Source organism: Mugil cephalus, chromosome 20 (assembly GCF_022458985.1).
Source record: "Mugil cephalus isolate CIBA_MC_2020 chromosome 20, CIBA_Mcephalus_1.1, whole genome shotgun sequence".
NCBI lineage: Eukaryota > Metazoa > Chordata > Actinopteri > Mugiliformes > Mugilidae > Mugil > Mugil cephalus.
Genome location: NC_061789.1, coordinates 12,623,375 through 12,638,096, shown reverse-complemented (window position 1 = coordinate 12,638,096; position 14,722 = coordinate 12,623,375). Strand labels below are relative to the sequence as shown.

General features: G+C 43.2%; 1 protein-coding gene across 2 annotated transcripts in view; it reads left to right on the top strand.

Moving 5' to 3' along the window:
- Positions 1-14,722, top strand: part of prkcab (protein kinase C, alpha, b) — an 87,718-nt gene that overhangs the window by 49,275 nt on the left and 23,721 nt on the right. For both annotated transcript variants that reach the window (XM_047572048.1, XM_047572047.1), the window contains exons 4-5: positions 10,760-10,871; positions 11,985-12,113. In XM_047572048.1, the coding sequence (XP_047428004.1) occupies positions 10,760-10,871; positions 11,985-12,113 (241 nt within the window). The remainder of the gene's footprint in view (positions 1-10,759; positions 10,872-11,984; positions 12,114-14,722) is intronic.

The window sequence follows — 14,722 nt, the reverse complement described above, 5'->3', positions numbered from 1 at the left end:
CACATTCTGTTCGTGCCAGACAGTCCATGTCTGGCCACTGTGCCGAATGTAACCCATTACATTAACTTCCTCACTGTGTTTTCTGTCTTTCAATCCCATGCCCTGTCGCCGTGTCAGTTGCCAACTTCCTCCACCTATCTCTTGGTGCAAAGGTGCTGATGCAAGCCTTGCACCCTGTGGCGCTCCCATCTTCACCACCGACGACGGTGGGGAGGCACCATCCTAATGATTAACTGACTTATCTCGCACCGACATAGGAAGGGAGAGAAGTTAAACAGGAGGTTAGAAACCTCCCACTCAACTTGTCACGTCGTTGGGGATGCTCACAGAACCCACACACAGTGAATCCCTGATGCGTCAAGATTGGAAGAAATCAGTGGCACACCTCACACCATACATTAATTGCTTTTTTTTCCAACTTTATCTATTTTTCTCTATCCTCGTTTATTCTTGCCTGGTGTTACACCATATCTGTTTTTTTCTCTGCTCATTTTACCTCCCCATGTCTCCCACCACACCGCCTTCCTACTCCCCCTTCTGTTGATGTAAGTACAGACGCCCAATGGCCTCATTAGGCTGTCACTGATCCCTCCTGGCGTGGTCGGGGCCCATTGGATCATTAGTCATCCCTGTCTGAGATGCCGAGGCCTGACAGGAATAGATCAGCTCGAACGCCCAAACTTCTAATATTCTCCGAACGTCTTGATCGCATTCGAGCAGAAGGAGTCACTGCCACAACTCAGCGATGGCACGTTGAAACTGATGCGTGAAATATTGATGCATTCGCTCAAGGACAGTGGAAGTGGACATTTGGGCCATGTGTGGGTTGATAATCTGTCATGTATGTCATCCATAAGGATATTGCTTCTACGTTTGTGTCTGTGTTGCTGATGGGAGTAGTCGCAATAGTTTGACAGAGACAGAAAAAAAAAAAATTACATAACCCAATGAATTTTAGCCTATTATATGATGTACATATTAAGCTGGTGGATATAAAAGGTCAGGCCAGAGTCAGGCTGCACTATCACGGTGCATTGTTATTATTCTGTAGATGATTTTGGAAATACAATATATTTTTTTTGCAAGAATTAATTTTTAGGTTCAAGAGCTAGTCTTTCTCCAATCGAAGCTGTATATGTAAATCTCTAGTGGACTGTCCAGCCGTAGGTCAGGGGTTCGTCTTATCCGAGACACACACACACACATCTCATATCATCAGTGATATGGCCCTGCCTGTAATCATGAGGCACGTACATAAGCTACCAGGGGATGTTCCCATATCCCTAACACCTTGTGGATTAGCAGCCCACTGACAGGCCAGCTGTTGATCTTTTGGCTTTATCTTAATGCTGCATAACTCTTCGGCGATCTGCAAGCTTTTGGTCATTAAATAATTTGTAAGCTGGATGTAGCGCAGGCTGGTGGGAGAGCTGGGAGAGAGGAAGCGGCACATTCGGCACTCGTGCTGAGGAAAGACAAAGAGACAGAGAGCAGCTGTGTCGCTTATGTAATTGCAGGGCCGAAAGCAGTTAGGGACGTGCACACACGCGCACATACACACACACACAAAATCAAGTGGCACATTGATAATCGCCGGCTTTTTTGGACACCGGACTGCTGGATTGGATATCAGGGGCCGAAGTGGTCCGTCGGCCAGCTTCAGGACATCTGGCATAATCCACACTCACGCATGTTTGTGCTTGCAAGGTACAAACAGCCTGTGTGTAGGAGGATTTAGAACATCCAAACATGACCACACACAAAAGCACAGAACGAACGGCACCACAACATCTGTTTACGTATCTATATGACAAATTTCATCATTTGAAAGCACCTCACTTTGGGGTATAGCTGAAGTCAAATAGATTTAGATTATTTTTCACATTTCCTAGGGAGTTTAATTCTCGTGCACATTCCCCCGTCTTAGTTAGGATTACGAGTTTATTTTGAGAAACTGAAATGTCAGGGTAATAGAAGACAGAGAGATTTACTTCAGCTTTTATTTCTTTGGTAGCATTGGCTTTAAATAGTTTAACCTGGGTCAAACCTTTCTGGTAGCCTCTCAAAAGCGTCTTACAATAACTTGCATGAATGTCAGCTCGCCCCTCTTGAGAAAAGTGGTGTAACCGAGTGAGGGTTGTAGGCTAGCCCGCTTGCTTTGACACTTTTTAAATTCTGCCCGCAGATTTTCTTCATTTTAATTGAGGTCGAAGCTTTGGGATGACCACTGCTGTACCTGTTGCCTTTAAGGCTTTCGTCCTAACTTTGGAAAGTGTGCTTGGAATCAGTGACTATTTGTTAGACCCTGCTGCGACCGAGCTTTAATGTCCTGGCTGATATCTGGAGATATTGTGTTCAACTCTCTTTCCATTTGCTCCTACTCCTGCTGTGGTCACAGATTGCCACTGAGGATTACTATGTATGTAATTGCATCGTGTCCCGACACGGCTTTAGCTTTCTCTCTCTCTTAAGCGCTGTGTGTTGTTGACGTCAACGGGACTATAAGCACTTGCGTACAGCTGCACTCCTCATCAACATAGAAGATGACGGATTTATCAGACAGATTATTATTATCAAGCCCCGGGGACGCCGCTTGTCATTTGATTGTAATTTGAAGGATGCGTTAAGTATTAGGTGCTTAATGAAGTTCCCCTTGCTTATGTTACTGTCCTTTAACCCTTCAGAACCGAATGGACTGCTGGCGATCCGCTAAAACTTGCGGTTTTTGAATTACCATAACTTAGAATGGTTTGCATTATTGACAAAACTCAAAGTTTGACTGAACACTAAGAAGTTGTGCTTTTGTCTGGAAGGCTATTAACTTCAGTTTTACCAACTAATTCCTCCAAACAACTGGGTATTGTGCCGCACCCCAACCTGCAGCCAACAGCAGCGGTGCATTATCATTACCGTAATGGCACCTTTTTATTATTTTCCCAAAAATCACAATGTCCCAGTGTTCAGCCACACTTTGAATTTTGTCCATTGGGTGAGTTACGATAATTCATATACCACAAGCTTTTTTTTTTTTTTTATCCACAGATGGATGTTTCTGTCTCACAGGGTTAAATCCCAACCAACTATGACTCGTATTTACTATGTATGTTTCAATTAATATCTAGTAAACATACTCTGTATTTCCAAAAAGTGTTTAAAAAAGCAGCAGTTTACAAAAGACGTGTCATCCAAGTAGCTTCTTCAGTTCTAAGGGACTGGTGGGATGTTTGAGGTTTACATAGGGAATTCACAACAGAATCCTGTGCAGTGCTTAGTATTTTCTTGAGGCACCTCAACCATAAGCATCAAGGGTTATAAACCTGTGACTGATGTGTGGGTGCTAAAGCAAAACATAAAACATCCACCATGGCATCAAGTACTTCTAGACATTGATGGCAGTGCGGATGTGCAGTAATGCTGGATTTTGTTTCCGTTTGTGTCGGTGACACGTCTAAAAGCCTTCACATTCCACCCTTGCTGTGTTGAATTAGAGAGAATTGTGGCATCCCTAAAGGGCAAATATCTGAAGTCTAGATGTTGAACTGCTCCAGGTGATTCTGGCTGCCGTTGTTGTTTTTCTTTTTTTACATTTCCCCAATGGCGCAGTGAACTTGAAATGTCATTGAACTGCCAAACCAGTACACCCCACCAGAATTAATGGAGATTGCAGTCATGCTAACTTCTAAATTCTCAAAAACCCTAACAAACATTACCCAGTATGTGATCTGCAACTACAAATAGCATAATGCCATAGACTTGTCGCATACCATTGTCAAGGAGCCACCAACGCTGGACCTCTCTAAAAATGAGAGCGTCTTCTGCTTTTATAGAAGATGTTAAGCCTTCCTTAAGACTTTGTCCCTTTGTCCAAGTAATGATATCCCATCACTATCATCAACTTCAGACCTGTGGATTCACCTTTCAATATGACCATTGAGATACCTGTCCTACAACTACCTCAGCTTTCACACATCTGGGCAAACCACAGACCAGTGTGGGAATCTTTGACATATCCAGATGTCACGCTACGTATCTACTAAATGCTCAGCTTTGTTCATCGTCTGGGGCAGACATTAGATTCCAGTGCTGTGGAGCAGCCAGTTGACCAACCAGGTGATCGCTCCAGCATCCTGCATTTATATATGTCACTTTTAAGTTGACAAATTGGTTCATACTGGCTGTATTCCCACATTTACACACATGCACTCAAAAATACAATAATGTAAACTTTATTCAGTATGTTCGGTTTAACATTGCAACATATATCGTGTATTTAATTTCATTAAATTTATTTTTGTGTGTGTGTCGCATAAATCGAGAATACATTAACAGTAGAAGACAGTATAAACTTAGCCATAAACTTAGCCATTAAATCGCTTCAGGATAATGTGCTGAAAGTTGTCATGGAGTTCTGTGAAGTTGAGAGTAGTTGCAACGTCTTAATTATTTGCGTGTTCGACGCTACGAGCAACCCTTTGTGCATTGACATTTTATACATGGTTTTTGTGACATAAAATATCAGATCAATTTCTGAGTAGGTCAGTTGAGCAAAACATCCAGCAAAACTGGATTTGTGTAGCAGTACTAGAGTGCATGTTAGAAAGAGACAATTTGTGTCCATGCATGTGCACGTGAACAGTCTTATTACTACGACGCTCATGAAAGTGCAGCTCCTTGCTTTTTTCGTATTGTGCATGGGTTAAATATAGTTTCCATGTGAGATGGCCACCTGGGGCCCTTCCTCCTTGGTTTCTGTGGCAATGTCACAGTGATTAACGTGCGGGTGTGTTAACAGCCAGTTGTCCGGTTCCCTCGCAAGTGAAAGCTTTAATAAACACACTGGGGAATCGGGGATAAAATGGGGACTGCTGAAAAGCATTTGGGGAAGGCAGGTGATAGATGACCTGAAAAGTTTTGCTCCTTTTTTTTTTTTTTTTAAAGACTTTCATGACAGAATGGTAATAGTTAGCTAACACCTTTTAAAAACTTTATAAGTCAAGTAAAACAACGGCTTTAAATACTAAGCATACAGTCTAGATGGATGTGTCATGTATTGTATGAAATTCTTAGCCAGTAATTATTCTCTGCATGCCTGCTCCTTTTTTCATTATTTTTACCTCCACCTACATGCCAGAGTTCTTATTAATGTTTTTTTCTTTCTGTGTAATATGGTGGATTTTGTCTTTGGGGCAATGTTTTGCAAACACCAGTAGCACAAAATAAATCAATAGTATCAGGAGAAGTGTCCTGATATAAACAAGAACAACCAGGTGGAGGTTTGCTCAGTTACTACTGGTCAGAAACTGAACCATCGCCACTGCTCTCTCCTAACGGAGCGTGACAACTGCAACCACAGAACCACAGTGGGCAGAGCAAACAGGAAGTGATGATGCTCTCACAGGCTGAAGACTCCACTTGGCCTTTGCTGTGTGCACACAGCAACAAAGGCTTCATTTCTGCTCATGTCAGAGAGAGGCCATTAACACGTGCATATGAAAGTGGTCATCGTTTCCCCGTCAGTCTAATTAAATGCTGCGTTTGATGATGAAAGTTGGGTTGTGATGAAAGGGTGAGCGGCATTTATGAGCGCAGACTGAATGCATCCGGACGCTGGATCTTTCCTGTACTGTTAATTAGAGTGAAACAGTTAAGGGTCCGACACCTGGGTCTGTGTGCGTGTGTGTGTGTGTGTTAAACCACTGTACTGAAGCCCTTATATTTATAGTATGTTTCTGTTATCTGCTATTTCTCATCCTAAAGAAGTGGCTTTAGGTGGCTGGACCGTATCCCAGCATATACCACATAGAGACAAACAAACATTCACACCTACAGGTAATTTACCTTCCCCCAGTTAGTGTAGCAAGCCTCCAAAGAAGCCTCCAGAATACATGGAAGGCACAGAGTGCACATGCTAGAAAGATCGCAGAAAACTAGTAGAGAGGTTCTGACCCTTTTTGCCGCGGAGCCACATCCCCACCGAGCACCTTACCCCTAATAATGATAATTTAGTAGCAGGTGGAAGGAGAGCTCGCCTTCTGTCTTGAACACTTGCCCATGCAAAATCCCAGTATTTAAAGGAGAAAACTGCCAAAACCCCTGAAGAAGAAGATGAAGCGGTTAAAACAATTCCCAGCTGTAGATGAGGCGCTGAATATTTGGACTATTACAGTGAATTTAGTCTGGAGGTTGGTTTGTATTTCAGAGCCTGGGAGCCGTTGTGTCCTTATCAGCTGTATATTGTTTTCAAATATGTCATCATTATGATTGAATACAATTACCATATTCAAGTAGACAACCAAGCAATTAATTGAAAAAAATAATCGATCGATTAATCGACTTATCGGGATAAATAATCGACAGGTTAATCGATCGACCATTGTCTTTAATTTTCCCTGTTGAGTTTTTCTGCTGAAATGCCCAAGTTTATTTGCATACAGAGTGTCAGATTTCTAGTGCTGGCTCGAGGCGCATGTGGAGACGCGTTTTAATACAAACACAAGCTGGAAGCACAGGAGGCATGTTAACACCAGGTCTACAGCAGGCCTATGAGCGTCGCGTTCTGTCAGTTCCTTACTCATGCTAACAAACAGATGCACACCCAAACATTCAGGCACGCTCTTTTTAAAGCACTCACTGAGGCCAATATGCAACAACATTGCGTGTCAGACTGTTGCCTGCTCAGTCGAGGCGGTGGGTTGCGTATGTTTGGTCCAGACTGACAACACTAGTTGTTTTGGATCCTTTATACCAGCAGAGAGTATTAGATGATGCTCTCGGCTACCCTGCATAGCTCTTTCACTCAGCTGAGCAGCTGCCCTTTAGCCTTGAGGAAGGAGAACATTTCACCACCTCTATCAGGCTGTGGGATTAGTGTTGATTCATTTGTCCTTTTTTACTCCTATCAAGACCTTCTGTCATCTTACTTGTGCAGAAGGTTGAGAACCAGTATAGTAAGCCATCTCCTGGTTTTTCCTCCTTCTCCCCCCTCTGTTTGCTGTTTCCATCACCGCATTTTCTCCTGCCCATCATCGCCATAGCAACTGTGCAGTTGTTTACTTTGTTCCCCCGAGCACCTCTTCCCAACACACTGTCACGCGTACGCGATCACAGTATCCTTTCAGGCTTTTAATTGAATTTTGTTTTTTTGATAGGTTTAATTCCTCACAGTGACGTTCGGGGGCCATTATCAAGTGTGTGTTTAGTCAGTGCTTACAGTAAATGCTCCTCCTGAATGTAAGGCAAAACAACAGATTGCAAAAATCCCAGATGGAGTTGAACTGATTCAAATCACTAAGTCACATCGGTTCTCTAGTGTGTCACTTTTCTACACTAAATTCTTAATGTGAGGTTTCAGTCTGGTACGAGTATTATACTAAAGTTGGAGTTTTCACGATGCCAAGGTTCAGCCCAAATTATTTGCCAAGTTAAACCTCTCAAACTGCCTGCAGAATTACTGGGGCCTCCAAACATGTTAGACATTTAAGAGCCAGCACTTCTACAATACACAGAGACGAGCCTGCAAGGACATTAAGTAGCTGACTCCATTGTCAAAGTGAACATACTAGACACTGAGGCTAACCATTCGCATTATTATCATAGAGAAAACACTTTTCTCCACACTTATCTACGTGTCTGCTGTGTTATTTTTTTCTTACTGCAAAGTAACATTCAGTTCTACTTCTACTTCTTCCTTGTCTTCTTTTAGTTTGATTGGTGGTTGGCAACCAGCTCGTGGGTGCATTACAAGACCAGTTTTCTTGACATCCATTGTACAGTCATTGCCCTATTAGATCCCCAGTTCTTCCCTCACATTTGTCACTTCAGTAGCTTAAAGTGTGGGTTGAGACACAGTGTCAGATTTCCACATCTGGAACAGTGTGTGTTCCACATGACGTCTCTGACTTTGTGGGAGTTGCTAGGTCGTGTGGTACGTAGGAAATGACCTCACCAGAGAGACCAGGTCAACACCTTGTGCTGTTTTTCATGTTTTTTGAGTACAGTGTCATTGCTCTGGGGTGGGGGTGCCTGGTCTGGTCTAGGTGGGTGGTACATGTAAAAGTAACAACCACACAAATGCCAGGTCCAAAGGTTTCCCAGCAGAACAAAGTGACAGTATTGATGATATCCTATAAGAAACCTCATTATAAGAAGAAGAGGTGATAAAATGGAGAATCACCAGTTCATTTGAACACTCTTTGCACTAGCTTTGAATGCATTGTGCATCCCAACCTTTACCATTCTTCACAACACAAGGCTGAAGGTTGTCCTAATCCACCAGAGTCAGTGCAGCCTTGCAGAAACGAACACACCCACACATGACGAAGCCCAGGAACAGATTATACCTTCAGACCCTACCTCGTCTTGCAATGCCAAGTCACAAGCTAGGGATGATTGCAAAATTAAACCCTTTCCTTTTAACTTCACCCGTGGCAACCAAGAGAAGGTGGAGTACAAAGCAAAGAGATGATTACAGGGAGTTAAAGGAAGAAAACATAAAGCTTAAAGAAGAAACATGCAGGGCTCACTGTCTGGAGATTTCGGGGAAAGGGAGTGACGAGAGGGGCTGATAAAGTCAAAGACGGGGAACAGAACAGAAAGCAGACAGATAGCGTCTCCTTTGTTGCTGCTCGGGTCCCCTGTGTCTGCTGTATGCTCAGTCAGTCTCTTTGAAGAAAAATTCAGGGTTCCCACAATTGAATAATTGAGAAGAATGTCCATGCAGTCGGGAGGTAAAAATGGTTTGCAGAAAACCCAAGGGAGAAGACTCAATCCGGATAGCAGGGCCACGACCAGAAGGTCATCTGTTATTTTCCTTTTTTTTCCCACTAGAAAAGCCTCCAAAAAAGGCTCGAGGAAAATGGTAAAAATAGTTTTTTGGCTTACTAAAAGGAGGCATGCTAATTAGACTTTTCTGAGACCCTCGCGCCACTGACTCATTACCCTGCCAATCACACCCTAACTACTCAACCGCTCCCTCCTCCTCCATAAACAGACTACGTCTCTCCATTGCCGTCTCACTCTGGCCCTCCTTCCTCGCCTGTTGTCATGTTGTTTGCCTGATTTACCATGTTTGAGGAGAAACGGCGCTTTTCAGTGATGTGTGCCCACTTACTCAGTCAGTGGCCTATGTAATTAGACATGTAGCCGCTCTGACACATTTCAACGCAATGAAGGCAATGCTGATGGGGGATTATCCACCCTCATTTGCGGGGCGTTCATTACAGCTATGTTTGTTTTGTTGTGATTGTAGAAATTAGCTAGCGGCTCGGCCGCTAGCTCGGCTACCACAATACTGACTGGGGGAACATATAAATTGATTTCCACCAAAGAAATCTTTTCCATTTAACAGATTCCACTGGACTTGCTTCATTGTGTCATCTAAGTTCTACCGTCAGAGGAGCTTTTAGCTTTTACATCTTCAGGACCTTCTGTTATGATCAAGGTCACTAGTTATGGTGCTTCGAGCAACATATAATCACTGGAAGATGTGTGACTTAATATTTTGAAAGGGGTGGGATGACAGATGTTGCTGCAGAGGCTTCCAGACTGACAAGATGCAGAAAAGTGAGATCAAGTAGGATGACACTCATATATATTCCCTTGCACTGATAACAGCCTTCCGCTCTTGTCACTTTTTGTCGAGTTATTTCTTGTCTTAGCGGTCTAATGAGGCAACAAAAAAAAAGAAAAAGAAAAATGTGATCTGTTTTGATCTGATCTGAGCTGTTGTTATCATCTAGATGACAAGATTAAACATGTTCCATCTTTAAGTTATTTTCCATCAGTGGATTTCCATTTTTCATTGAATATTGCCATGTTGGAACATGGCAGCTGAACCAAACACATTTCTCGTAACCCCAAATGACTCTTTATGAGTCGTTTCTGCCCTCAAGAATAAAAAAAAAGCAAGAAATACAAAATAAAGAGAAACCAAAAACCAAAGTACGTGAAACTGGGCAAAACAGACTGAAACACAGGAAGAAAGTTTTTGGTGATGTAAGATTAAGGGTGTTTTGGCCAAGTATGTGTATGTGCTATCCTCCCAGTCCAAACTAGTGAAATCTTTCATAGTTTAGATGAGGAGGGTTGTGGACGGAGCTTTGTCGATGCCTTCCTGGGTATCAATGCAAAATATGCCAAAAGGTGGCCATCATAGTTTACTTGCCTGTCCTGACAGTGCGTCCCTAAACACACAAACTAATGATGATATGTGAAGTTGACTAAACGCTAACGTTTCATCTCAGGCTTCTAGCGCCTCTGTCTGATTCATCAATCGTCCTCCTAAAAGGAACTATCAGCAGCCGTGAGCATGTTTCAGGTGCGATGACTCCTAAAACTGTCTTTATACATTTTATTAAGAAAGATGGAAGGACTCATCCATTGACATGCCAACGACATAGCTAGCTACCGTGGGTGCTTGCTTGCTAGCTTTCAAAGCTCCACAGACTTTGACGGACAGATGGTTCCTCCAAAAGCTCATCAAGTATTTTTTTTTTTTTTTTTTGAAAGTGCATGTTGTGGTTTCTCTCCAACAGTTTTGAAGTGTGTCTTCCCAGATGGTTGTGTGTAACACACCATCTGGCGTGTAAGGTTAAGAAGGGTCTGGTTATCAATGTGAGGAAGCCTCCTTTTTTTTGTGGAGCTCTTTGCTTGTTTCTAAGGAGGCTTCCGTCTCTAAACCATCGCAGTAACTTTTTTAATTAACCTTCCACTAGTTCAGTGATAACATTGTTTTCCATCCATGTCTCTCTTTGTTTCCCAGGACCCCAGAAGCAAGCACAAGTTCAAGATCCACACGTACGGCAGTCCGACCTTCTGCGACCACTGTGGTTCGCTGCTGTATGGCCTCATCCACCAAGGGATGAAATGTGACAGTGAGTATCTCCATGTCTGGACCCGTGTGGTGCTGGTTTCCATTCTAGAGCCAGTCCTAATGATAGCAGATGGGAATAGGCTGCTACTGTACGACGTCGCAGATCAGACACAATCCACTGTGCCACCCTGCTGCGTCCTCTCTGCACTCGAATTCTTTCCACTCACACTCCCCTTTGAACTGTTTCTTCCTTTCTTTGCTATTGCTCCCATCCTCCAATGAATCTTTGTTTCTCCCACACTTCCTTACCGTTTAACCCTTTTCTTATGCTATGTTTCTCCTTAGATTTTTTATTATTTTTTTGGCCACTCTTCCTGCCATTGTTTTCTGCAATCCCGTTTCCACATCTCCATCCATCGCCCACTCCTCTCCCTCTCCCTCTCCCCCCTTTACTCCGTCCATCCATCTGCGGGTCTCGGATGGCGGCCTCATCGCAGATGGTAATGGGAGCACACCAGAACAAATTGAAGTGGGGAGGCCGTCACTATTACGAGCTGCTTCCCCCATCTCTCGTCTCTCCTGGTGTGCTCCCAGCATGTCAGCCTGACAAGCCTGCCAAGAGGAGGGAGGAGGAGGGAAGGAAGGGGGAGAGGAGCAGAAGAGATGGGTGGTTGGTTAGATGGAGGAGGACAGAAAATATAGTTTAGGAGAGCGGACAGAAGGTTAGAGGAGAAATTAAAGGGCACTCTTTGTCATGCCAATAATATTTAAAAGCTACTGAAGGGGAGTGTTTTGAACTTTCTAAGTGACTGATGGGAATGTTCCAGACATTTACTCTGTTGTAGGTTTGTTAAGTCACTGAGGTCTCATGTGATCTTTCAGGGTATTTAACCGCCATCCATGCTACGCTAAACTACTTCTCTCTTTTCTACTTTTATCCTCAAAGACAGTTCATTTCACGTCCCATTGCACAAGCTGTATTCAAGATAACTCCTCAAACAACCACACTTATCCGAACCTGTCCCTCTTGTATATGCATTTATTCCCCTTCAAATACATATGCAGGAAAAGGAGGCACGGTTTTTCTCTTAACTTACCAAACACAGGCACAAAATCCTTTCCCGGATAAAGTCAACACTCCGAGTGCCTGTCTCTGTTTTCTGTCTCTTTCTAGCCTGCGACATGAACGTGCACAAGCAGTGTGTGGTCAACGTGCCGAGCCTGTGTGGGACGGACCACACAGAGCGCCGGGGTCGCCTGTTCCTCAAGATCGAGGTCAGCGGGGACAGGCTACACGTCACAGGTTGGTTTTAATCTTCACCTGTGAGTCACTCGCCTGAAAAACAAGCTGCTCTGTTTCAGAGTGACGTTAGCAAGCGGCTCCCTAATGTGAGTGCGAGATCACTTAAGGAAACCTCTGGTTCATTTATCTTTTCAATTTTGCGTTATTTAGTATAGTTTTGCTTTGTGTTAATGAACTATTAAGCAAAATGTGCTTCTTTTTTTCCCCCCTCCCAGTGTTCACAGAACCATCCCCGCAGGCCTGCATTTATTAATTGTGGATACACACTCGGAAACAGAGTCGATTGCACTGAACAAATTAAATGCTCACATTGGTGTTTGCAAGTATTAATTCAATTTACAATATCTGTGATTAATTGAATTAAGTGAGTGCAAGAGTGAAGCCAGAAGTGATATTTTCTACAGCTCATTTTACATGAATGCTTGTGGGATCAGCTGGTTGGCTATGAGAGATGATGCCATATAATATTCTGAAATCACATTTTCATATTAGACACAGCTAATTAGATTCCTATACACCTTCTGTTTACTGAGACACTAAAATCAAATACTCAGGTCTGGTCATAAAGGCTCATTCACCTGTAAATAACCTAATTCATCCAGTAGTTTGTGTCTTACTTGTGTCTCCGAGACAGTTGTGACTCATCGGAGAATGGACATGGGTCTTCTGAGGGTGTCCTGTGGGGTCTGGCAACAGAATGTCTTTAGTGTGGGTCTTTGGGTCCTGTGGGGTTGAGGGGAAGGGTCTCGGTGGATCAGGCTTGTTGGGATCTAGGGAATTTGGAGGCAATTTCAAGACCTCGTGCAGTTTTTCATATTTTTGGAGTTGCTCCTAAACCATTTTTGCATCAGGCCGCATCTTGTTGGGGACGGCTGCTGCCCTCTAGGAGTGTCAGTGCTATGGGGTGGGGTGGGGGATCTGGTCGAGGTGGGATGTACATGTCTAAGAAACATCCACATGAATGCCAGGTCCAAAAGTTTCCCAGTAGAACATTGGATTGTCACAAGATAAAGAAGTTATTTATTTAGTTTAGTTGTTATTTCTCCTGTCAGTGGTTTTAATGTTGTGGCTGATCGGTGTATCTAAAATATCTTCATTCAGGCTTTTACTAAGTGGTGGTCTTACACATTCATTCAAAGTATCAAAATCCTGCCCTAACCAAATAACCAAAGTATAGCTACAACAAGAAATAGAAAATCGCCTGCACTTCTTCAGGAGGAGTTTGTAACCAATTTTGAGATGTAAACAAACAAACAAACAAAAAAACCCTAACAGCAATGTAATATATTTTGTCATTGCCATAAAAGTGAAAGTGGGACTGCCTTTGCGTGTGCTGGCCTTTCAGCGTTTGTGCGCGTCCGTGAGTTTGTGTTTTCAACACTTCCTAATTATCCTGTCAGTCAAGAGCAGCACCTGGAGTGGAGAACTCTCTCGTGTTAAAGCGCTTTTGGCAGGGAGGGAAATGACTGCTGGGTCGCTTCCACAGCCTTTCTCTCTCTCACACACACAAATACTCACAAACTTGTGTTTCCATCCATGTGAGGATGTTCCGTTGACGCAGTGCATTCCCTAACCCTAACCCTAACCCTAACCCTAACCAACTAAGAACCTAACTTAATTGTAACCTTTACCCCAAAACCAAGTCTTCTAACCCTCATAAATTTGTGTTGTCCTGCCAAAATAACTCTCCTGCAACTTTATGAAAACAAGAACACACACCCTCACCCACATACAATGGCGTAGCAGCAGGATAGCTATTAGTCAATAAATATGTTTCCTGCTCTATGAGGATCAGACACAAGTAACCTCCAGCTCCAGGCAGCAGTGGGGAGGGGTAGATGTGATTGAAGAATATTGCTTTGATAAAAACGTCTTTGATTGTTGTACCAGATGGAGAAAAAAAAATAAATAGGGAATGAAAACAAGCTGTATCCCCGCACTAGTCTTACATCGATCATTTGTCCGGCTTAAGACTCTTTTCACTTTATTGTGTTGAGTTGCTTTTTTATCCTCAGTAAATGCATGTCACAACATACGGGCCTTTTGTCTTTTTTTTTTATGGCCGAACACACTTTGATCTGCCGCACCACGCCGTCAGCTACGTGTTCTCTTTTATGTCCTTGTTTGTGTCTGTCTGTGATGCGGCGATGAGCAAACGAGGCAGACTAACGGGACGACGACGACGGTAGTCTCGTTGACATGGTTACCTCGGCGTTTTCGGATTAGGCAAAGCAGACACAACTTAAACTTAACTGGCTCACTCTCTCCTCCCTTTTGTGTTGTCATGATTTTATTCCTTCACACACAGAAAATTCCTCTGCATTTCGTTTTTTTGTTAAAGCGTTGGCGACACTTCATAAAAGGTTGTACGTTCCAAGTTATTTCCACCCGTCCAAAGAGTATCCAATCAAAATTAAACCCTAATGTTGTACTTGTAATTTTGATCAATATATTTTATCAGTATAGATCAATATTTAGAGCAATTCAGGAGAGAGTGACTTCGGAGGAAGTGTATATTTTGTGTTTTTTCTTCTTCTTCTTTCTAATGGTGATGGTGTGACCAGCTAAGCCTCTGCTTGTTCTCCGGCTCCCCTCTGGTCCCCATAGTC